Consider the following 23,931-nt stretch of genomic DNA (forward strand, 5'->3'; position numbering starts at 1 on the left):
TATATGTCATTACCGGTAAAATGCACTGATTGTATATTTTCCTTTTCAATGATAACGGTAAGCTCCCAGTCAGGAGATGACAATGACTGCCGTATGCGATGCAACCGATTTAGACTTTTCCATGAATTTCCTTCTCATGATCAGGGTTCCCTGTGATTAATTGACCTAGGCAAACGTACTCCTCCACAGACTCTAGAGGCTGACTGGCGATCCTGAACTCTTGTTCCTTTGCCGGGCTATTCATCATTATCTTTGCCTTTTGCATATTAATATTCAACCCCACTCTTACACACTCTGTGTTAAGGTCCTCAATCATTTGTTGTAACTCGTCTGCATTGTTGCTGAATAGAACAATGTCATCGATAAACCGAAGGCTGCTGAATATTCGCCGTCGATCCTTACTCCTAAGCATTCCCAGTTTAATAGCTTGAATACTTCTTCCAAGCACGCAGTCAATAACATTGCAGGGATTGTGTCTCCCTGTCTGACCCCTTTCTTTATAGGTATCTTCCTGCTTTTCTTGTGTAGAATTAAGGTAGCTGTAGAACCTCTGTAGATAGTTTCCAAGGTATTTACGTAAGCGTTCTGTACTCCTTGATTATCCTGTCATTGAACATGAAAACCGCCTTGTCGATTTTAATGGGCCACTAAGCGGAGCACATTCACTAGATGATAGATAAAGAAAACAATGTTTGTTGTTGTGGTTGTTGTTCAGCGCAGCTCGATGCGCAGGTGTGACCAAATTTTTCGTTTCATATCTTGCTCACCTCAAACTTGGAATTTACCAGCCGTGCTTGTTCAGTGGCTATGGTGTTGGGCTGCTAAGCACGAGGTCGCGAGATCGAATCCCGGCCACGGTGGCCGCATTTCGATGGGGGCGAAATGCGAAAACACCCGGCGCTTAGATTTAGGTGCACGTTAAAGAACCCCAGGTGGTCGAAATTTCCGGAGTCCTCCACTACGGCGTGCCTCATAATCAGAAAGTGGTTTTGGCACGTAAAACCCCAAATATTATTATTATTATCATTTCGATGGGGGTGAAATGCGAAAACGCCCGTCTGTTTAGGTGCACGTGAAAGAACCACAGGTGGTCCATACTTCCGGAGTCCCCATTACGGCGTGCCTCATAATCTGCTCGTGGTTTTGGCACGTAAAACCCCATAATTTTTTTTAAAACCTAGACTCTACTAGTCAACGAAAGCATGTGCTTTCAGTCACCAATTAGGATAAGAATAGTTCAGATTTCTATGTCGCGTCATTAATAAAAGGGCTCAAATGCGCGCTATGAAGGTGGTTGGCCAGCGAAGCTGTGGTATCACCTGATCCGATCGACCAATGTGACGCAGCCTTGAACTGGCTCCTGCCGAGCCTGAGCACGACGCCGTTGTGCATATTGACGTTGCTGTTCCTTTAATGACTCATCGTATTCGCGCTGCTCTTCAGGCGTCCTAACTGTGCGTGGCTAGGCAGGTACCTTTGCGTCCTACCTAGCCTGAGCATCACGCCGTTGTGCACATTGCCGTTGCTGTTCCTGTCGCCGCTCATCGTGTTCACGGTGCTCATAGGGAGTCCTAACTATGCCTAGCCTTTCCATGGCGCTATCAGAACGCAAATGAAGTCAGACGCTAAGCGGGTTCTTCCGTTACGTATGAAAGTGTAGTTCGGTCATTCCCTGCTTCGTACGCTACAGTTGCTGTTTGCCGGCCAGTGCAGCTTATGCAGCCGTAATCTTTACTGGCAAACGCTTGCGGCGAACGCTATGCACGAAGGCGAGCTTTCTCTTTAATTTCTCGCCATCCCCCCTCACTGCCGGCGCCGCCGATGCCGCGAATGCGCGGAGGCGAGCGCCATCCAGTGGTGTTGCAAGAAACGCAGCGGCGCACGCGACGCGCGCCTTCCGCTGTGATTATTTGAGTTTTTTTTTTTCCCACAGAGAGAACAAATGCATTTGGGGGAGGGGGGAGGGTAGAGGTATACAGCTTCGCTGTAAAATACTTTCTTTTGTTAGGAGAAAATCAACGTGCACCGGAACAGATGTTTCAAATAAAGCCTTGTTTATATCGCAACCTTTTTTTGCTATTTCAAAACAGTCAACAGCGTAATATGGCAGCAAACACGTTCCACTGTTAGCCTCGTGGACTATGTTTCCCTGTGAAAAGTAATAAAAAAAACAGCAACGCTGCTGCAAAGCAAATTTGCAAGGTAGCTCGTACTCTATTTTAGCGGCGGTTTTTAGCAGAAGGAGGTGTAAAGTAAGCGCTACAAACCATTTAAGTAAATGTTTTTTTGTTGACGTAGCCACCAGTGGAGCACGACTGCACGGCTGTGGAGCGTGGGGAAGGTTACTCTTGCACCGCAAAGTTCCGCTGTAGCTGCCCGCACTAGCATAATGGCCAAGGTAGCGTGAAAACTTAATGGCGCTTTCTTTCCCCCCGAGGTTGTGATTTGCACGATGGAACTGTCTAAAGATACGCTGTGCTTTCAAACCATCGATATGAACTCACCCTATTTCACACTTTCTCTCTCTTGTGCGTTCCATTCTTTTCTCCTGCTCCCAGCATGTAAAGCAGCTGACGGGATTAGCGCATGGGTAACCCTCTCTTTTTTTTCTCGCCATTTTTAAGTGCAGTTATTTTTAAACTCATCTACGTCTTTCAGCAGATGATAATTTGAAATAGGCAGTTAATGAGCGATTTCATTTTAGTATCTAAGGGGCACAATCAGTGCATTTTACCGGTGCTGACATTTGGGCCAGAAACTTGGAAACTGACAAAGAAGCTTGAGAACAAGTTCAGGACCGCGCAAAGAGCGATGGAACGAAGAATGCTAGGCACAACGTTAAGAAACAGAAAGAGAGCGGTTTGGAGCAGAGATCAAACGGGTATAGACGATATTCTAATTGACATTAAGACAAAAAAATGGAGCTGGGGAGATCATGTAAGGCGCAGGTTATATAACCCGTAGACGATTACGCTTGCAGAATGGGTGCCAAGAGAAGGGAAACGCAGTCGAGGACGGCAGTAAGACTAGGTGGGGCGATGAAAAGCGGAAATTCGCGGGCGCTAGTTGGAATCGGTTGGCGCAGGACAGGATAATTGGAGATCGCAGGGACATCGCGTCTTGCAGTGGACAAAAATAGGCTGATGATGATGATGATCTAGCAGGAAAAAGAACATTGCTAACTTCATTGATGCACTGCGGCTATGGAGAAATGTATCAAAATGAGCGTAGTAGTATTAGTAATGAATTGACCATGGCAGTAGATTGGGATAGTTTGTCTTTCGTGCTGGGAATCTGGGCGAGAATTCACTAAACCATTCTCGTGCTAGAAATGTTCGTAAGAGCAGGCTTCAACATATGGTGATGTCGGGCGTGCATTAGCGATGTACGGCCGTTCAATGGCAAGCAGCTCTTACGACGGAAACAGTTCCTATATTCGGCCCCTGAGTAGAGCTAACAGGACCTAAGCAGCTGCATTACGTCCCTGTATCCGTACTTTTGGCACTACTCAGGGACAGTATTCAGAAGGAAGTTCTTACGCTCTACCGATTCGCAATAGGCGCTGACCATTCGTGACAAACAATATAGTGAAGGTGGCTTGCCGATACGTACACGTCTTAATAATGAAAACCTTTAGGAACTTAGTTCCAGTTTTCAAGTATTACCAGTAGCGCCGATTATTTAGGTGCCGTTTAGTCACAGTTGGTTGCCTGGTAAACTGCATTTATGTTTTAAAATGTGAGAACTGTGCGCATGTTGAAGGGGCCCCTTCGGCGAGCTGCTTGGCTCGCGAGCGAACTGCACGCGGGCACGCGCACGCCGGCATCTCACATGCACCTTGCGAAACCCACGTGGTGCACCACAGTCTCGCATGGAGTGCATTCGTGAACTGCAGTACATCCAGATGTTATTCGCGTGATACTCCTAGCGGCTGGCCACCGAACATAGCTGTTCGCTTCTTCCGCTCATGCCGGATGAGTGAGCCCTTTAGTGCGACAGCAGTCTCAGGAAAGAAATGGAGCTGGGGTAGTTACAGGAGTAGGTGTAACATTAATGTTAGATAGAGAAGCTTTAATGAAGAGACAGAATATCATGTAGAAATAGGTAAAATGCAGGACTGCAATACATGTAGTAAAGCCTGGTTGGTTCAAGCAGGCTAAGTGTCTATTTGTCACTGCCCAGTATCAAAGGTGGTGTCATGCGAAATTATCATCATCTTCTTCATCATCATCAAGCATGATCGTGTGCGTCACGGATGTGGCGTAGGGGTTGGATAGCGTCAGTTCCGACGTGATCCCCATCACAAAGGCCAGGTACGTCATCGAGTGCGTCAGAAAGGTTTTCCAAAGTTCATTCTCTTACAGTACGCTTCGTACTTTACGGTAAACATGTCTCGTAGGTACTGGATACTGACAACAGATGAAGTGCCCAAGAAACTCCTGAAGAGGCCCTAACAAGATACAAGACGCAAAACATTTAATAAGCGCAATTAATACCAGTCACAGAAAGTGTGTCCTGATTTCACACAACGTCGGTTCCCACGTGCATGGGATGTGCATAGATTTATACTTGTTTTCTCGCCACCCTAATGGCAACAGTTGCTTAAAATACTACCAGTTTTCCAGCATGTTCTCACTAACTCACCGGTCGCTTCCACCGGCCGCTTCCGGCATTTCTATACACGCCTCGTCATTTGCGCCTCTTAAACAAGCCCAGATCTTCATGTGGGAAGCCAAACGGGTTGGCACTCAACATGTGCAGCCCCATCTTTTTTTCTCTCCTATTCTTCTTTATCCAGTTCTTTATTTTCTTTTTTCTTTTTATTTTGCCGTTCCTCCTTGCCCTACCCCCCACTGTGTGATTTTGAAACTTGGCATATATCTTTCAGCCGTAAACTGTCGGTACTGCAGCGTGTATCAGGCACAGAGCAACTCTTCGCACATTTGGCGCGGTCACGACGGTGTTATAAAATGTCCACGCGGAATTCACAGTAAAATCTTTGCGTAAATTTTGTACAACTGAGTAGCCTAGACACGCCACATAACTACATCAGCTCCTTGCAAACATACAGTATAAACAGAAATTCGGTGTTTATGACGTCATTTATTTAATAGTTTTATACTTGCGTACACATTGGAATTTTTCCAAATTATTAAGGATATATCAAATCTTTTCACACAAGCTCGTTGACTACGCCAACAAAATGTTATGCTGTCGCCAAGCGAACCAGTGATGTACAATGTATATAAGTTTACGAGCATCAGGTTGAGAGCACTTTCTATAGTGAATCGGAGTTCAACGAATTATTTAGAGAGGACTACTACACAGCTCCAGAGCATCTGCAGTCCCGCGGTGTGCAAACATTAGGCATATACGGTATGTGTCCAGTCACACACAATCGACAGCATCTTCATATACGAACATGCAGTGAACACGAAATGGTCGCACATCTTGAATCTTCGAATAAAGAAACTGCTGCTGGTTATGACGACATTAAGGCAGAACCAATTATATATACGTTGCTCAACTATTATGTGGACCATTGCAGCATGTATGTAATCAAGCTTTCGCCTCGGGTACTTTTCCAGAAGGCGTGAAAATTGCTAAGGTAGTAGCCATCCACAAAAGTTGGGCTCACACTTACTTAAACAACTACCTGTCTATGTCAGTGCTCCCTTCGTTTTCGAAAGACTTACAGTATACATTTAAATTAAGCTGACTAGGCAAGTTTCCCGATGAGCGGGAAATGATTGTAAGGGAACAAGTTCGCTTCCGTAAAAAGAAAACAATACAAATGGCACTACTGAGCATTAAAGAAAATATTATTAATAATATTGATAACAAGCAATACACCCTTGGACCATTTCTGGATTTTAAAAGGCGTTCGATTCCATCAAGCACGCTATTTTCTCTCGTAAACTACTACAGTACGGTATTTGAGGCAAGGGACTGAATCTGATACGTAGTTATTTATCTGGCACGTGCAGTACACTTGTTTAAGCAGTTACAGTTCCCAAATGCAGTCAATAAAATATGAAGTACCGCAAGGCTCTATTCTAGACCTGCTACTTTTCACTATCTACTATATAAATGACATCGTAGTACGTATACCGCAAACTCCTGGCATAATATTATATGCAGGCAACAGATATACATTTTTTACTTACAGGTATGCATTTACTCGATCTTCAAAATGCAGCTAATACACTGTTAATCTAATACTTATACTAAACAGTCCAAGGGTCTCCACACTTCACCTGAGAACTGTGCGCTCGTCACATTTACGTGAAAGCCAATGACGTCCTACGCCATATTTATCAACAGGCAAAATCGCTGTTACGCCAATACGCACAGATTCTTAGGGCTGATCATTGATCGAGACATCAGCTGGAATCCCCATGAGGCCTACGTGAAAAAACGTCTAATGACCATTTCATACCTTTTCGAATTTCTTGGAGGGAAAACGTGGGGTTCGTCAGTACGCGCAATGTTACAACTCCACAGGACGCTGTTTCTCGGGTATCTGAGGTACAGCTTACCTGTACTGAGCAATACCTGCAGAAGTAACATCCGCACAATCGAGTGTGCTCAGGCGCACGTACTCAGAGTTTGTCTTGGATGCCGCGCTGCACATCAACATTGGAGACAATTGCGATAGCTCAAGATTACCCAATCACAACTCATATGACATTGGAAGTACTCAGAGCCCACACATCAGGCACGTTGCACTCACGCCTTTCCACCACCTCGCCGCGCTGACGAAAGACCGGCCCACTGCCTCCTTTTGCCAGGAGATATCGACGTACTGTGATTGCCTCCCTGGAGATTACGCGCCTGCCGAGAGGCTCTTGCCACCTCCTTGGTGTTGGCTCGCTCACAAGTTCGACTCTCGGTACCGGAAATTCGGACGAAAGCAGGACTCTCGTCGCCAGCTCTCAAGCAGCTATCTCTACTCATGCTGCACGAGACATACAAGGACCATCTTCAGATTTACACTGATGGCTCAACAACTGTGGATGGATCTACAGGAGCTTTGGTCTTTCCCGAAAAAGCCGTGACCATTCAGTTTAAAACTTCTCACCGGACAACGTCGACTGCTACAGAGCTTTCTGCACTTCGCAGCGCACTTCGCATGATGAATGAAGGTCTACCACGAAGATGGAGCATATTTACCGATTCGAAGGCAGCCCTGCATTGTTTGCTATCCGCTCTACGTCGTGGACCACAAGACCAACTTGTGCTGGAAATAAGGCAGCTATATCACCAGATAGCAGAGAAAGGGCATGACATCACTTTTCAGTGGCTCCCAGGCCACTGCGGCATCAAGGGTAACGAAAACGCATATGAAGCTGCTACGAGGGCTCACGAAGATGCCGTGAAGGAACCCATCAAGAACTGACGCAGCAGCAGAGCTTCGCATACTAGCGCGTGATACCACACGATCCGTGTGGAACACGCCAGCTTTCCGACATACTCGACTGCACCGCCTGGACCCTTCCCTCCGACTACGCATTCCATCTGAACTATCCCGAATCGAGACAACTGTTCTCTGCCGACTATGGCTTGCAGTGCCTTTCACGAATGCGTCTGCTTGCCACATCGGAATGGCTGACAGTGCTGTCTGTGACAGTTGCGGCAGCGAGGAAACAACCGAACATATCCTCTGTCGTTGTCCTCGCTACAGCTCCCAGAGACAGTCGCTTGTGACGGCGTTGGTACGCCTCGATGACCAGCAGTTTTCTGAGCAGACAGTCTTGCAATGCCGGCTGATGCGATCTTCACACCAAAAGGCAGTGAAGGCTCTACTGAGGTTCCACCGGTCGAGCGACCTGCTTGAAAGAGTGTGACACTGCTGCGTACTTTGTGTGTTTCCTTTTTTCCCCTCTCCCACTCTTTTCATGTGTATGCACTTTTCTTTCTTTTCTATTCTTTCTGCCTCCACTTACCCCTTTCCCAGTGCAGGGTAGCAAACTGGATATCTATCCTTCGGGTTTACTTTCCTGCCTTTCTCCCCATCTCTTTTATCTCTCTCTAATAATACTAAACTAATAGATGCTAACACTGCTAATAATACTAAAACTAATAGATGGTTAATCGAAATGAACTTCAGCTGAATGTTAAGAAAACTTAGTATATATGCTAATCAAACTAGAACAAGCCCATATCTTTCTTCCTTCCTGCCCAAAAGAATGCGCGAATGGAACGGCCTACCACAAAACGTGGTCAGTTCAACCACTCCAGTTCCTTCTTATCTGTAGTACAGGCGTACTTGTAATGTCATGCGGTCATTGTTCATTTTTGGCTTCTGTTACATATTCTGATGTTTTTTTTTACACATTTCCTATTATCAGCAAATTTGACGGCATTATAGTTTTTAATTTGTAATGACTTGTGTATTAGAAAATGTTTCTCTTGCTGATTATGTTCTTTTTGTTCCTTTGAGGGAAAAGCGTTTGAAATCGGGTGATGTTTGCACGCCTGCTTGAGCTTCCAAAATGAAGCCGGCAGTATTGTTAAATAAATAAATAAATAAATAAATAAATAAATAAATAAATAAATAAATAAATAAATAAAAGCCGTAGCATGCTTCACCGTTAAAATGATTGCAGTAAATTTAAAAACTACGCTATTGGATGGGTACTTACGTACAAAATTTTAGGTGTTCTTGAATAGAACTTGAGCTGGACACCTGAGGTAAACGAGTTTCATGTCGATACGTGTAGCTCGATATCGATATTAAACCTTCCAGAGCTTTCAGTGCGTCGCAAGTGTTCCCGCCTTTGCCTCTTCCATAAAGTTTACCATTATAACCCTGTTTTAAAAGAATCTATCTTTTCTCCACCCACTTACACTTCATCCAGGTTGGATCACAAGTATACAGTACAAGTTCCTGTCTCCCGTACGAATATGTTCAGCGATTCTTTCATCCCTAGGACAAGCTCCGACTGGAACCACCTTCCTGCCACCATCGCTCTTATCCCACTCTGGCTAATTCAAATCTGCTGTTTATAGTGCTTTTTCTTGAACCAATTGCATATGTTTTTTTTTCTCTCCCACTCCTCTCTGTAACGCCATGTGGCCTTCAACGTATTTAAATAAATAAATAAATAAATAAATACAATCCTAGAAATTTGCTGCCGAAAGGGTTAAAACTTCATTCACATTATGCCCTTGTTCATTTCTTCCCTCACTACTACTCACTAATCTGGGGCACGAAAACTGAGACAAATTTAGACAGGTTGATAACCCTACAAAAAAGAGCTGCGCGTTGCAGTGAAAACGCGCAACGAATAGATCACACAGCCACATTCTTCTCTAAGATTAGCATACTCAGAGTTAACCTGATGTTCCAACTAGGTAACGCTTGCTCTGTATAAACGAAAGCAAATTTTACCAGTCACTAGTATACTCAGCCCTCATTCTCTCCCGGACAATACACATTACCACCGTAGGCACAGCCGACTTAGGACACCGAGAGTCAGAACTTACTACGGAACTCCGGCACTTGCTCAATGAATACCTTAATTTAAACGAAAGTCGCGATTTTGCTAATATGATTCACTAGTGCAGATCAGAATATGGGCTCAAGAAAAAGGTTAGGAATTGTCTCTTGTTCGTTTCTATAGAATAACAACTGTTCGCACAATATGTAGTATTGCTGCGGTGTGTTGCCTTTTCTGAATTTTTGGTTTTTGTATAGGTACTACGTGATTCCTTAGTGCCGTTGTTTGCCAGTATTGCTGTCTGTGTTGCATTACTCATGATATGCATGTATAAATTGTGTATATGTCTAGCACTTTGTGATTTTTGAGTTTGCTATTTGCATTAATTTTTACTTTTCATGATGTCCTTGTCGATAAATTTTATTGTTTTGTTGTACGCTTGTCGCTTTTCGCCTCTGCAATGCACGGGTAAGGGGGGGGGGAGGGGCTTCGCCAGGCATTTTAATCTCTATTTCGCCCTTTCATCCCGCACGGTGTATGTCCGAATAAACAATGAGCAAAAAATTAAAAAAAATAAAAATTGGCTTTCTGTTTGCAGTTTCTTGACGTCGATTTGCCCTTCAGCAGTCTGTTGTACTTGCCCCTAACAGACTTCTACAAGCTCACGCTTTTATTTTTGTCACGCTCTTCTTTCCGTCTTTACTTCCCCTTTCCCTTCCCCTAGTGCAGGGTAGCAAACCGGAGGTTTTAAGTCTGGTTAACCTCCCTGCCTTTCTCTCATTTGCATCTCTCTCTCTCTCTACAAGCTCATGTTCGCCGAAGCTGATCATCTGCCGGGACGTGGTGTGGGTAAAACATGCACGTGCGAAAGCGCAGACAATAACATTTTTCTCTATACTCCCCTTCGGATAGCAAAAGACTAAGGACAGAAGTTTGCGCTAAGGCTACTACTTGAAACACGAGCCCTAATATCTACGTTAACAAAGCGCCCGCATGCACACGGTGAAAAGCATATCGTGAGGGCTTGTCTAAACTATACACTACTAAAAGTCACTTGTCATCTATAGCCACGCATCGGCGTGGAAAAAAAAAAGAAAGACGCAACGGTAATGACAGGTAATATATCCTATCCCATCTCTCGGCCGTGAGACGTACAGCCTTTCGAACCGTAGTCAGCGTTGAATTCTCCCCGGAAATCAATAGCGGGGGCAAATGCATCTTGCCGGCATGGTCGATTAATGCGCAATGTCCTAATGAGGCTTGCGATAGAGAAATTGTTGCACAGAAAGCCGTACGGCAATCAAGCCTATGATAGGAATAGCTCTGTTGTCAGGATACGTCCAGCTGTCAAAGCGTTTGCCTTCCTGAGACAACGTGTGCCTGTGATAAAGCTGGGAAACTATGAAATATGCGATAAGGATGATAGGTGCACCTGCAGGAGGCAAGGTGCAAAACATTCTTGCTGTGAATTCGAAAAGTGCACACTTGATATAACATTGTTATTGTTTCGCTGATACCGGTACTATTGGGCAATCCTTTCACCCTAAGGAGTCGAAGATTCAAGTAAGCAGTCATATTCGGAAGGCTCTAGTTCGTTATATCTAGGTACGAAGCTGTTGTAACATCTTTTTCTCGCTTCCCTGCTTATTTTATTGTGATATCGAATATATGGACACTCCAGGCGAATTTTCGCCATTGCCATCGCCGCGATGTCCTGTATAAAGTCCAAGTGCGATAAGAATGAGCAGCCCACTCTGGCGTGATGAGCGTCGGCTGCGGGCAGCGAACGCTTCGTGCTTTTCATTTCAACTGTTCCGCGTCTCCGAAGCTCAGATTACGCGTCCTGCAACACTAGGTGCGCGGGAAGACAGCGCGCATGTAACCACCAGCCATCTCGGCTCTCCTCCCGGATGACCAGCATACGGCCCGCGGGTCCCTTATGCGCTGGGGTCCTTGAGCTCAGCCGGGCGGACAGCCATGCGCCTCTACGGCTGGACAGAAGGACGAAACGCGCGCTCTCCCCCCTAGCGTGCGGTTAATCACAGAACCTCAAACCTTGGGCGCGCGGGAAGACGGCGCGCATCAAGCCACCATGTTTCTCGGCTTCCCTCGCATGCTTGCCATATGTTGATCACCTGTGGAGCGAGCCGAGATGACTGGTGGCTTCATGCGCGCTGTTTTCCAGCGCAGTGCTGGAGCACGCGTGATGTGAGTTTCAGAAACCCGGCGCGCACAATTGAAATGGTGCAGCGAGCTGCAGCAAGAAGTGTTCGCTCCCCGCTGCCGGCGCTTATCACGCTAGCGTTGAGACAGCAAGTGATCGCGGTCATCGAGTGAAATATGTACATGTTTGTCTGTTCGCGTGTGACAACATGCTTGTTTAGTTAGTAAGTGAATGTTTACTGCAATTTGTTCACTGTAAGCTGGGCCAAATATCAGCTACTACAAATTAATGAATTTATAAAGAATGAAGAATTACAGCTGCGGAAACAGGTTTACCGTGAAGAGCGCGTCATCTGATCACAACTTTCTTCATCGTCTTTTTATGCCTTTATCACCAAGGGGTTTGTTGGGGTGAGAGGTGACGAAGGCGACGCAAACTGAAGGGCAATGTGAACGAGTCAAAGCGCTTCACCGCGTTTATTTCGTCTTTCTGTTCCTGTCGCCGCTTGCGACAAGGAGAATACCGGCACACAACTGCAGCGTTAGTTTACTAATCATGTTAGTAGCTCTTTGGAATACGTAAATCATGCAAGCCTCTCCTGTGAAAGAGATCTGCTATAGAAAGCGAGGAAGGAATGACCCGAATCCTATCTTCTGGACCTCAACGGTGTGCGTAAAAAAGAGTGACACTCTGAAGTACGGACGACCGACTCAATAAAAAAAAAAAAGAAAAACTCGTACGCAACACCGCTATATTGCAAGCAAGAACGCCGAAAACGAGACCACTGTTCTTGCCCGTCAAGCCTTGCAAGTTGAGCCAGTTTTCTCCAGATACAGAAATCGTTGCATGTGCACAGGTTGCAGAGGAGCTGTTGAGGAGTACAACAACGTAGGCTCGCGCGGTACCCAAGTCCACCAAGAACACCGCATTGCAAGGGCACTGGTGCTGAAGAAGCAGTGCATACATATATTGTTAATACTGAACCCCGATCGAATCCCAAGTAGAGTTTTCGTTATGGAGCAAGATGCTACTGGATTCCTCATTTCAATACGGAGATTTGCTTGGTGACCGAAAATGCGGCGAGACTCTATCTACAGGTCACACACAGGCCGGCGACTGGCCGTCCAAGCCACCCTATCCGACAACAAAGACCCCGTACCAGCTGACCATCCGTGTAGCCACAGCTGGTCAGCTGCGTCTACACGTCATATCCGCATCACCACAATGATCGCCATCACTTAACACGCACGAACTTCACCGATCATCATGAAGTGTTCTGCACTCTTTACGTAACTCTGTGTCCAGCCGATCGCATGCTTTGAAACTGTCCTGCCGACAAGCCTCTACGAATAGCAACCCGGTCTCTGAGCGTACGAAGCATCTACGGGATTGGACCCGACCAAGGGGACCTCCAGGTAAACGAAATGGCGTCCTGACTTCCTTCAGCGCCCTCTGAGGACTTCAGGCACTGCCATATTTATCAAGTTTCAACTTTCAATAATGCTTCTTTTATATTTCTCTAAGGCCTGACCAAGGAACATTGTTTTTCGGCAATTAATAAATACCTATTGTCATCAGCAGAAACCTCTGACGTCCTCCATGAGAGATTCACAGGCACAGCTTTGTTACATTTATTACCGAGGAATTTGCTTCGAAGGTATATTCAGCAAGCGCAGTTTCTCCCCACGCTCTGCCCGCAGAATCTTCAGCGCCATTCGGCCAGATAGTGCGAACTCGTGCACATATCGGTATTCCGACGTTCTTGTGGGAGCAGAAGTCCATGTTCTCCCGCTCAGCAAATATAATTAAAAGGGCAGCAGACAATGAACATCGTCATCGCCTTTATCGTCGTGCGTCGGCAAAATTGGAAAAACTTTTGCCTATAGGTGTTTCTAAATGACACTTCTCGTGCAACTGACGTGTTCGGGATTAATGAAAGCGACAAGTGTGTGCAGCGAGCCGGGATGGTGAAAATTTGTGGTATTCGGCGAAGGCAATGCGATGGCGCTCACTCGAGTGGCAAAATAAATGTATGCCCCGTCGGGGATTGTCGCTCTCATGTGAGTGCTGGACCCTACCTCGGTGGACGGCCACACCCTTCGCACGAGAAAAGACGATATTCCCTCGTCACCCAAACTTGTTGGTCGCTCTGACCAGCCCCGACAATCCGCGGGATCAAACCAATCAGAGACTTCACCCACGGGATATAGCGCAATAACTAAGGGTCAGGAGCCGCGACAACAGGATGAAATAATTACGTTTGAATAAGCCCGTCAGTCACTCGATGCCGTTCGTGGCATACGTCAGAAATGTCGACCAGCGAAGCGTTTCTCGCGAACTGGTAGCGTGGCTATGGAGTGCAGATTGATCGCGCGTTGGTCGAGGTGTGTCGCGTCCGCCCTGATCGCACCAACGAATGACATGTAAATCGTGCACCGCGAGAGAAAGCCGCGCGTGATCAGGGGCCCCAGCAGCAGCTACACGCAGTTAATTACGAAGGGGGAGGCACGAGCGCACCACTCCAATTTTCCGGCAGCGCGAGCGCGCTTGGGGACCCAGCCCGGGGCCACACTAATTTCAGTGCAACCGCACGACGCGCGGGCTGCCGGGCCGAGCGTGTCGCCACAAAGCTGCACTTTGACTGCGACGGCCACGGCAGCCGCCGACTCGGGAACTGGACAGAATCCAAGTCGGGACGCTCCACAACAGCAACAAGGCACGGCGCACGCATGGGACTGCAGACGACGGAAACCGTGGCTCGCATCCTCGGAGTCCCGCGGGGCGCCCTTCGCCTGACCGCCGCCGCGCACGGGTGCTGGCCATTGCCCTGCCCTGCTGGACCGGCTCGTCGCAGGTTGCCCCACAAGTATACCCTCGTTACCATGCTTGTCTGGACAAACGTGCACGCAGACGAGACGAGAATATAACAACGCAAGCAACACGTAGATATCAAGACGTTTCACAGCGGCACCGTTGCGAGACCTGGTGTCGCGATCAAGGGGATAACCGCAAACTACCCTAATGAATGAAAACAAAGCTTACATGAGGTAACGGGGCAGAAGACAGCAGGCATGTGCGTTCACCTAAAATTGGAGAACTTGACCAGATGGTGCCACGGTGCCACAAGCGTAAATATCTTTATATTTTTGTATTTACTTTACAAGCATAGCCTACAGTATTCGACGTCATGTCGTTCGAGCTGACATAGAACCATGTCCTCAAGATTGGTGAATGCTTACCTTTCGACAATGAGCCGCATTAAATGGGCTTCGGAAAAGGAGAGTGGGACACGGCAGCTGTGAAAGGGAGACGGGGGAGGCGGCATCAAGATTAGCAGGGGTAGACTCAGTAGCAGGTAAAGACCACCTGTATTTGCTCGTTCCCGTGAGAACGTCGATGCGTGCTCAAGGATTCCCATGTGATCGCCACTGCGCTGGTCCCTACTGCAGGGTGTGCCCGAGCTGATTGCTTCTGGGGATTAGAGTCCCAGCAGTGAATGCAATTACTCTGCATCAATGCCGCAGCCACCCCTATATCCCCTTATCATGGCGAGGATCGAGTCTGCGAAAGGCGTTAGGCGCGCTCGCAGGCAACAAATTAGGGCTAGCAACTCGATGGTGCTACACAGTCTGCATGTGCAGACACCGAGCAAATTATGTGGCTGCATCTAGAGTATGCCTCCGATAAAGTTTGTTGCGTTTTATGCTTCCTCCAAGATGCTTAAAGGGCTAGTTGTTCGGCACAAGTGCAATGGTGAATATGAAAAAAAAAACAAATAAGTTCGCTATGGAACGAGAAGGGCTCTTAAAGAATAAGGCGTCACTTAAAATTCACAAAAGAAATTGCGAGGTATGTGCCATGGCACATTATTGCTACATAGACTGTCTTGAAGGACAAAAACAGAAATATACACAGACGTAGTTTACAATCGCGCCGTCAGACCTTGCCTTCGTTATTTAACAGAAGTTTCTCAGCCTGGACCCGCGAAAAAAAGGATCCACCTTTAATGTTATTGCAGCTTACAGAAATATTTAGAAAGAATGTACGAAACCCAAGATCTCTGTGTGGGATTCACCACAATTTTGGACATGAGCCTCCTCTGTTTACTTATAGATTTAGCTCTGAAATCCATCCATTATGAACGGTAAAGGGAGTGAACTTCGCAATGCCTGAAAAGCTTTCTTATGTCACCCACAACAGCACCCTGAATCGACGTACGAGCACTCAGCATTAATCCCTGTTGGAAATAACCGTTGCAACATAGGTTCTGCTACCGTCAGGGAAGACAGAGTGGCGGACGACCCTCTTGAAACAAATCGAGAAAAATCATTCGTCCAATGAAAGTGTCATCAAAAGAGATTATATTTCTTGAAAAATAAATATAATCCGTTAATTAAACAAATATAATGTGGTGAATTGTTCAAATCTTCGCGTGAGCACACGAGCTTGGCATCGTAGAACTTGCAGAAGCTCACCGATCAACCACAGCCAACAGACTGGAAATAGGGACCAAGAAGCATGAAGTGAACGAAGGAGGACTAAACTAACAACTGATCGCTTTTCGCCAGTCACATTATCTCAGCGGTGATTGACAACAGCCAATCGAGCTGATAATCGAAGCCTGTGACTTTAAATTCCGAGCACAGCGCTAAAATGTCTGCTCGCTGGAGCTATATCTTATTGCAAAGCACGCAGCCGATAGCTGACAGTATAGCGGCGCAAAATTTGAAGCAATGAGAGTCATGATGCAGTGGACTTTGAAAGCGATGATGACCGAAAGAGGCAGCAGAGTGCCCAACCCACCAAAACAATAAAGCTTAAGTAGGAGGAAAAGTGCAAGGCAGAATGCTGATGATACATTCCGTCGAACAATAACAACCAGTAGCAGCTACGAAGGCCCTCCAAACGTGCACGTGTAATGGTGCTGTCGAATGTTGCCTGCAAAACTCTAATACCGCTTTAGCATCTTGCTGCAGAGCAATGAACATGGCATACAGGAAATTTTATTAACTCTAACTAAATATGGCGCCTTGATGACATAATTAGAAGAATTTCATACTACGGCAACTTTCATATACGGTACTGAGAGTAAATTAACAAAATTATTCTTATCCAACCCTTCATTTAGATCAACCGTTTGTCGATGATGGACCAGACTGCTTGGCCGTTGCTTCTTATAATTTTTTTATTGGCCTGTGCAGCCACGCGACATAGTGTGTGAATTAAATTATTTGTTAACATGGAGGCCCGTTACCATGTATTGTATTCGTTATGACCCATTACTCACACTCGTAAGGTTGGTCACTTAACTTCACACCCCGAATACATTTTCGCGGACTTTCTTTGTCCCACGGCATGTCTACAGACTACAGCAGACGACGGACAATAGCTGCAGACCCACACAGGTGCGGAACCCTTTGGGCGCTGGACATTGTCTTCATACGGTTGACCCCAGGCTCAAGTGATGGCTGGTGATGTGTCGCCCCGGCCCGAAGGCTGGGACGTCCTCCACCCGAGAAAAATTGTGGGGAAGGGAGCAGACATGGTGGGAGGATGAGGGCACGGGTGTCCCACCGGCGGATTGATTGAAGACCGAGCGGGGTGTTAAGAGGGAAGGGATACAGGCTAGATAGTGTCGAGAAAGAGTGAACGTTGCGCTACGGAAGGTCATTGTTGACCTCGCAGACCAGATAAGGTGCTGGCGCATGACGATGTGCCTGCACCCAGCGAACAGTAGCCTTATTCATAGCCGCCTGTGTGCATTCGTTTTAAAATAACGGGCACTGCTACATCTGAGAAGCGAATCTATAATGCGAAAACATCCGCACAAGCTATGCCTTCTCAGTGAAGATACTAACCTAAGCAAGTGGTTCCTGTAGCTAAATTATTGCGGTTGTTTGTGAGCCGATAAATTAGTGAAAAAACAATTCTTGCTGAATGGCCGATTTTTCCGTTTGATCAGTTAATAAGTACCGATAGGATATACTGCAGTGTGTGATAATCTGAGAGTGGAAGTTGTGATGTAAAACGAAATCCTCTCGTCAGGGTTTAAATATGTGATCTTGAAAGTAAAGAACTTTAAGGAAACGTGAAACTGCAGAGGTCTTCAATAACACTGTTTCATATCTTTTCCCGCCTTTTATTACGTTTGTTCGTACCAGATACAGTTTTCTGTCAAAATCCGTCAATACCACACCTTGTTTATTTCTTTTTATATTTTTTATCATATGGTGCCTAGGAGAAGATGTCACCTTTAATTGGCGCCGGCTACTCCTTTTCACATACAGATTCGCAAATACTGAAGTCCACAGATATCAAAAGGAAATCACCTAAAAGCACCCAAACTGAAAGTCAACTCCGAACCACAGTAACACAATGTTCAGTCACATAAGTACACTACTTCACTCTGAATGAAGCACGAAAACGCGAAGAATTCAGTACACTGCGTCTGAAAACCGTATTTTTTTGTTAAGATTAACGGGAAAGACAGAGCCCTGTAGGAGTATCTACAAGTGTAAATATAGAAAGGAAGAACATTTAAAAAGTGAGTGTCATGACTGTATTGAGTCTACAGTTACAATCCTTCTTTTTGTTCTGAGTGTGCACGTTTCAAGAGGTTTATTGCGTCAACATGAAACCGCCTGTTGCGCAGCACGAGGCGAGTATTAGAACATTTTCCGGGTAACAAATATATCCTATGCACGCTGCCTTATGCGTGTCGCAGGCCCAAGCGCTGACGTGTATCTAATAAGCAAATACACATCAAATGAAACAAAGAAGGAAACACAAAGAAAAATAAACTTATGCTGCTTAACCAGTGGTACTTTTTGCGAATTTTCCTCAGGGAGGCATGACATTTTCAGTCAGCCTGTAAGGACTACACGCCGCAGCGAACACGTAGTCTGCGACTTATATAAAAAAAGAATAAAGTGAACAAGGATGCAGTGGCCATCGTGAAGATCACCCTCTCTAAATCACAGTTTCGACAGCGGCGAGCTAGGCATAGATTCCGTCGGTGCAGTTATATAATGTCAGTCTAGATATGCCTATGAATCGCATCATTACACATGAAAAATCTTGACCTACTTTATTAATCTTCAATGTTGGGCTGCAGGCTACAGTACGCAACAGCGCCCGGTCAGAAGAAAACCTGCATCACTCATTTTCCTTCATTTCGGTTCCTTGCTAAGTGCAGTACCTTTCAATGTGACCTCGGACAAGTACTTGTGGGTGTTGCCGAAAGAAGTTGTCGAAAGAAGAACTTACGTGGGAACCATAACTGTACATTGCACATGTTGAAGGAGATATTTCGCCTTCCGCAAGCTGAGAACTTACACTTTTTTGACACTTGCTAACTCCTTCTCGAAATCTAAATTACATCTAACAACGACCTCAGCAGGAACCCAAGAACAAGGAGTAATTGCTCTAGGCGTAGCAGTGAGACTAAGGCCAACACTATGCACTTTGTGTAAGTATTCTCAGCATTGGCTGCACAGCGTACCCGGCCGAAACCCACCCGGGAGGATTTCATGAGATCGATTCCGAAATGAAATTCAGAACACCGCAAGCACGCGGCTGTACTAGATTTCAGAGTTTCTCGCGGGCCTGGCGACGGAGCTGGAGCGCTCCCCCGGTCGGCACCCGTTCACACCAAGTACATCCTCCTTAACCCTTTTTGCACCTGATGACGACAGTCGAGAGGGGTGTTCGCATCTTCATAATAAAATACATTTTTTTACCATTCCCCCTTTACGCTTTCTTTGGATTTAACGACTCTTGTTCTGTGTTCCACAAGCGTAAATGATAGGTCATTTCGAACCAACTCTCTGCCCCACAGCACAGCACAACTGTAGCCACGGTTTTCACCGGCTGCGCGTGAGCTTGCGAGTTCAAGCCGAGTTCAAGCCGTTGCCCTTGCACTAAGATTTAGAAAGCTCTATCAATCATGCACGCACAAGTTTCACGTGAAAATCACCACAAATAACCGAACCACTTCATTTTAACAGTGAGGGGCAGCAGAATAATCTGCGTGTGCCACGCGAATTTATTTTTCGAGAAGCTCACCCGTTCAAAATGCGTGCGTCCAATGTACAATATAGTGAAGGGTGTACTTTCTACGCGAGCTATCGATATCAACGTGCACAGTGCGTCATAACGCTAATCTCATAAAAACGAGGCGCGCTCACGCCTGTACGCGACTCGCTCTACGGCACTAATTATGCATTCAGCCCTAGGAAGTAATACGCCATTTCAGTACGAGTGAGATAAAGGAAAACAACGGCTAAAACAGCTGGCGACGCAGAGCTGTCAACTTTCGAGAACGAATGCACCGCGCCTGTCTTCTTGCTCAACAACGATTCAATCGCGGAAATGTAATAATTGCGCATAAGCTACAGGATCGGTTTAAGCGAAATACTTTCAACGTTTTCGCGATTAGGTTGCCCGTAATACTCCCATGAAGCCACACGCTCGGTTTCAGAAGCTAAGTTCAAGGACAATGGCCACTCCATTTCTCGCGTTTTCTCGAACGCAGCTGTGACACAGGAAGAAGGTAAATTCGGCAGACTACTGGGTAAATGGGGCTTTTCTAGCGGGGTCATATGCATAAACGTACTTATATATCCTAATTCTCCTACAAAAAGTGAAATTGGAACTAAAGACGTACCCTCACAATGATCAATTAAACGGCAGAGCGTTCGACCATTGAGAATCGGCGCCTTGTCCTCGGTATATACGCGCCATTTACCGCAACAAAATAGTTCGAATTTCGAAACCGCACAGCTTTTCGTTCGTCGCGTAACATTCAATTCAAAATCCACTACGCACAAGCCCACAAGCTATCTTTGCGTTCTCAGTGCACGTAAGAGCAGTCACTGTAAGAAAAAATGAGCACTGGCGAGTTTTAGAGCGGTATACAAATCTCTGTGTGCACATCACTTTTCCAGTTGGTATTACTCCATGTGAGCATCATTACTTTTATTTTTTGGTGTGTGGCTAAAGTCACACGGAAAAATAAACGTCCTGCATACTGGTGAATGCAATCTTCACGAGGTAGCCCTGGAAAGTGCAGTGCTTACACCGGAAGGTCAACAGGTAGCTTTGTATATATTGTCCAAATCTACGCTAAGCTCGTTCTCGCAATGTTTTCTTGTGTCTTTGCTTTAAAACCACGTTCTTCGCGAAAACTTAACAGATGGAAGTGCTTTTCTTTTCTTTTTTTCTTACCACATTTATTCTGTCTTCAAACAAACGACTGGGTGGCCTCAGAGAAAGAGCTGCTTTTGGAACATGTGGTTGAATCTAGCTGCCCTCTCCTTGTCAGCGAGCGAACGCACGAGCCCTATTTTATTTTCTCCTGCTACAATGATCGATGAGAGATAAATGCGTTCTAGCTCCGTTGGTTTCGGCTGCACGTTTGTTCAGGTACCCGCACTCCCATATTGTGCTACTTGTATCACCGGTTGCATCAGCGGTGCTGAAACGTTTGACACATGGCAACGCAGGCCATGAGTTCGCTGGTTGCCTAGAGAGCATTGAGTGCCCGGGCAGCAGTTCTGACAAATATACATAGCGTTTGCGGAGGCGACGCATGTTTGACATCGTGCAAGACGGCTAGAAGTCGTCAAGCACAGAAATTGAAAGAACACGAAGAACCAGACACCTCTTTCCGTATGCCTCGTTCTCGATGCACTTCCAATTTCATCTACCTTCAGAAAGCGTTAAGAACCACCATCTGCCAGGTGCAGCGGTTCCGCTAGGTAAAATTTTTTTGTTACGTTACTGCACTGGAAGGCATTCCACGAGAGTCTCCATTGCGAATAAGAGCGACTGTGCAAGCGCTCCGTGCCGAGGGGCGGCGCGTGCAGAGGAGTGAAACGCACCAGTATCCTGCCTGTGGTGGTCTGTCCCGAGATGAGTTCCCCTGCCCAGTCCTTGGCCTCCGTCATGAACCCGATTTCGGCGGCCCCTTCCCCGCCCTTGCGCTTGGCGTCGGCGGCGCCCGGGGCTGGTTTCTTGGCGGTCGGCTGCTTTGGTGCCCCGGGACTGTAGGCGCCTGCCTTCTCCTTGCGACAGCAGAGGAAGGCCAGGGCTCGCCAGATCAGGATAATGAAGAGGCCCGCCAGGAAGGTGAAGATGCTGGAGAGCAGGAAGCACCACCACTTCCGCTCCCGCATGCACTCCAGCTCGCCCGGCGACATGTTGGGCGCGGGCGACGTCGCCTCGGCAGAAGCCATCGCTGCTCGTGCTCGTCACGCCGCGCATCAGAAGGCGCACATTCGCGCTGGCGGCCCAGCGGGCTCGCACGCTTCGCTCGTAGCTCCTCGCGGCCGCTGCTCGCTGGCGGCAGCCCGTCGTCGGGATCGGTTCCCTCTTCACTGGCGCCGCAGCGCCACGGGCCCCAGCGCCGCAGCACCGCCAGGCGGCGCGCGAGTCGGGGCTAGGGACCCAGGCGCGGACGCCTAGGGACAGCTCCGCTCCGTTCTCCGTCGGAGAAACAAATATCGTACCCGCGAGAGCGCCGGCAAATTGGCGCAGGCCAATCTTGAGAGATTGCAGACCGTCTTTTGCTCTGTTTCTGCCGAATCCGGTCGAAGCTCATAATGCCTTTCGTGTGCAAGGACGGCTCGCAAGAACGGCAGCCGGCCAATGATGGTATAGTGAACGAGAAGACCGCGGCGCTGGAAGGAACTCCTTACCGGTTCTTTCTTTCTGTATACCCTTGGTTGTCTTACGCTCGCACTTTCATTTTCGCATGCGTGCTGCAGCTTTCATTAGAAACTCAACCAATTATTCATTCACAATGTTGAGGAGACATTGTGACGGTAAAGCAGGTAAGGGGATGAGGCTAGTCTCTGCTTGATTAATTGTCTATAATGAATCCCATTGTTCCTAGTCAGCACTAGAATGCGCGTCAGTAATCAGTGAGGCTAATCGAAACCGAGCACCCATCTTGGAAATTACTTTTCTAATTGATGTTAACTAGTCTACGTTTTAATTCCCACTCGGATTAGCTAGCACATAGCTCTCAAGCCAATAAGCTTATTCAAATCATTTCAGTATTTACACCATTTTTTAGCACAAATACCTAAGCCTTGACATTTGCCGGTCGTGACATATTATTATGGTAGTGGCACTCTTTAAACTTGCAAATGCTGGCTTTAACTTCTGTTATGTTGCCATCACCATTTTGGATGTTTAATTTTATCTCAATTATACTTTATAAACTATTTCGAATCCGCTAACCCCTCGATTAGCGCCAAGCCTTCTGTAATTGGTCAAATATCTCTCTCGCTCATATTTAATCCTGTACGTATAGTCATATTATTGCATCGAATGACTATAAGCGAACCGATAGTGTTTAATTCAAATAATTTACTTCTCTACGTTAAAGACGTGTCCATAGCAACTTCTGAGGGTCCATACACGTGAGTCACAGGCCGCGCACTAACAGTACCGGTGTTTCTTTCTGTTTGCATTTGACGTACAGATTTAGCAAAACGGCACCTTAAACCATATATGGGTTCGTGGTGCGAAAAACGGGAGAACGTAATGGAACGCTCTACGCGTATTATAAAAGCACAGAGCGCTGACAGCCTTCATTATGTTGGAGTAGCTTCCTCTGTCAAATTCAACTCCATTTCCGAGCTCTCTCACACTTCCCGTTTAAAACGTTTACTCTGCTGGTGCCCAAGCAAAGTGATCGTATACATACTGTATGGGGAAGTGTGATCACTCTCTAAAATGGAGTAAAACATGAGACGCGAACTACAACGTAATGGAGCTGCCAGCTCTCCCTTCTTATTGTGAAGCAGATGAAATCAGAAGCCGGATTCCCAAATCATTTCTTCCGTAAGTGTTGTTTGTTATTGGCCGGTCGCCTTCACTAAAGTACATTGAACAGCATGATTGCATAGCATGTGCTCTTACGAAGAGTTGTAGCTAAAGTACATTGAACAGCATGGTTGCATAGCATGTGCTCTTGCGAAGAGTTGTACAGCGTATGAACGTTTTTGTGAATGCGGGATCAAGACCTCTCTCTCAATTTGCCAATTCTAAGATGGCTCCCGCACGTGTGCAGACCTTCAAATAATGTCAAAAAATTTACGCGATCACCAAAATTCTGGTGCATTACTTTAGCACAGTAAGAAAGCTCCGTTCTTTAAGTTGCTAGAAAGCGACACCCAGCAGTCAATGTTCTCAGCCTACATAATTGTCCCCTTATGCTTTTTAAGGACGGATGCCTCCTCACCCGCAAGCTCCACTCTCCGGCACAGTCTCAGTGATGTTGAAACAGAACGAAGAGGAAGAACGACAAAAGAGAGA

The 23,931-nt window shown here is 46.5% G+C and overlaps 1 protein-coding gene across 1 annotated transcript in view; it reads right to left on the reverse strand.

The window, feature by feature from the left end:
* slo (calcium-activated potassium channel slo) overlaps nucleotides 1-21,973 on the reverse strand; it is a 207,979-nt gene extending 186,006 nt beyond the window's left edge. Inside the window, exon 1 of the mRNA XM_075697538.1 lies at nucleotides 21,489-21,973. Within this exon, the coding sequence (XP_075553653.1) occupies nucleotides 21,489-21,842 (354 nt within the window). The 5' untranslated portion in view covers nucleotides 21,843-21,973. The remainder of the gene's footprint in view (nucleotides 1-21,488) is intronic.
* Nucleotides 21,974-23,931: the final 1,958 nt, after the last annotated feature.

Source organism: Dermacentor variabilis, chromosome 1 (genome assembly GCF_050947875.1).
Source record: "Dermacentor variabilis isolate Ectoservices chromosome 1, ASM5094787v1, whole genome shotgun sequence".
Taxonomy (NCBI): Eukaryota; Metazoa; Arthropoda; class Arachnida; order Ixodida; family Ixodidae; genus Dermacentor; species Dermacentor variabilis.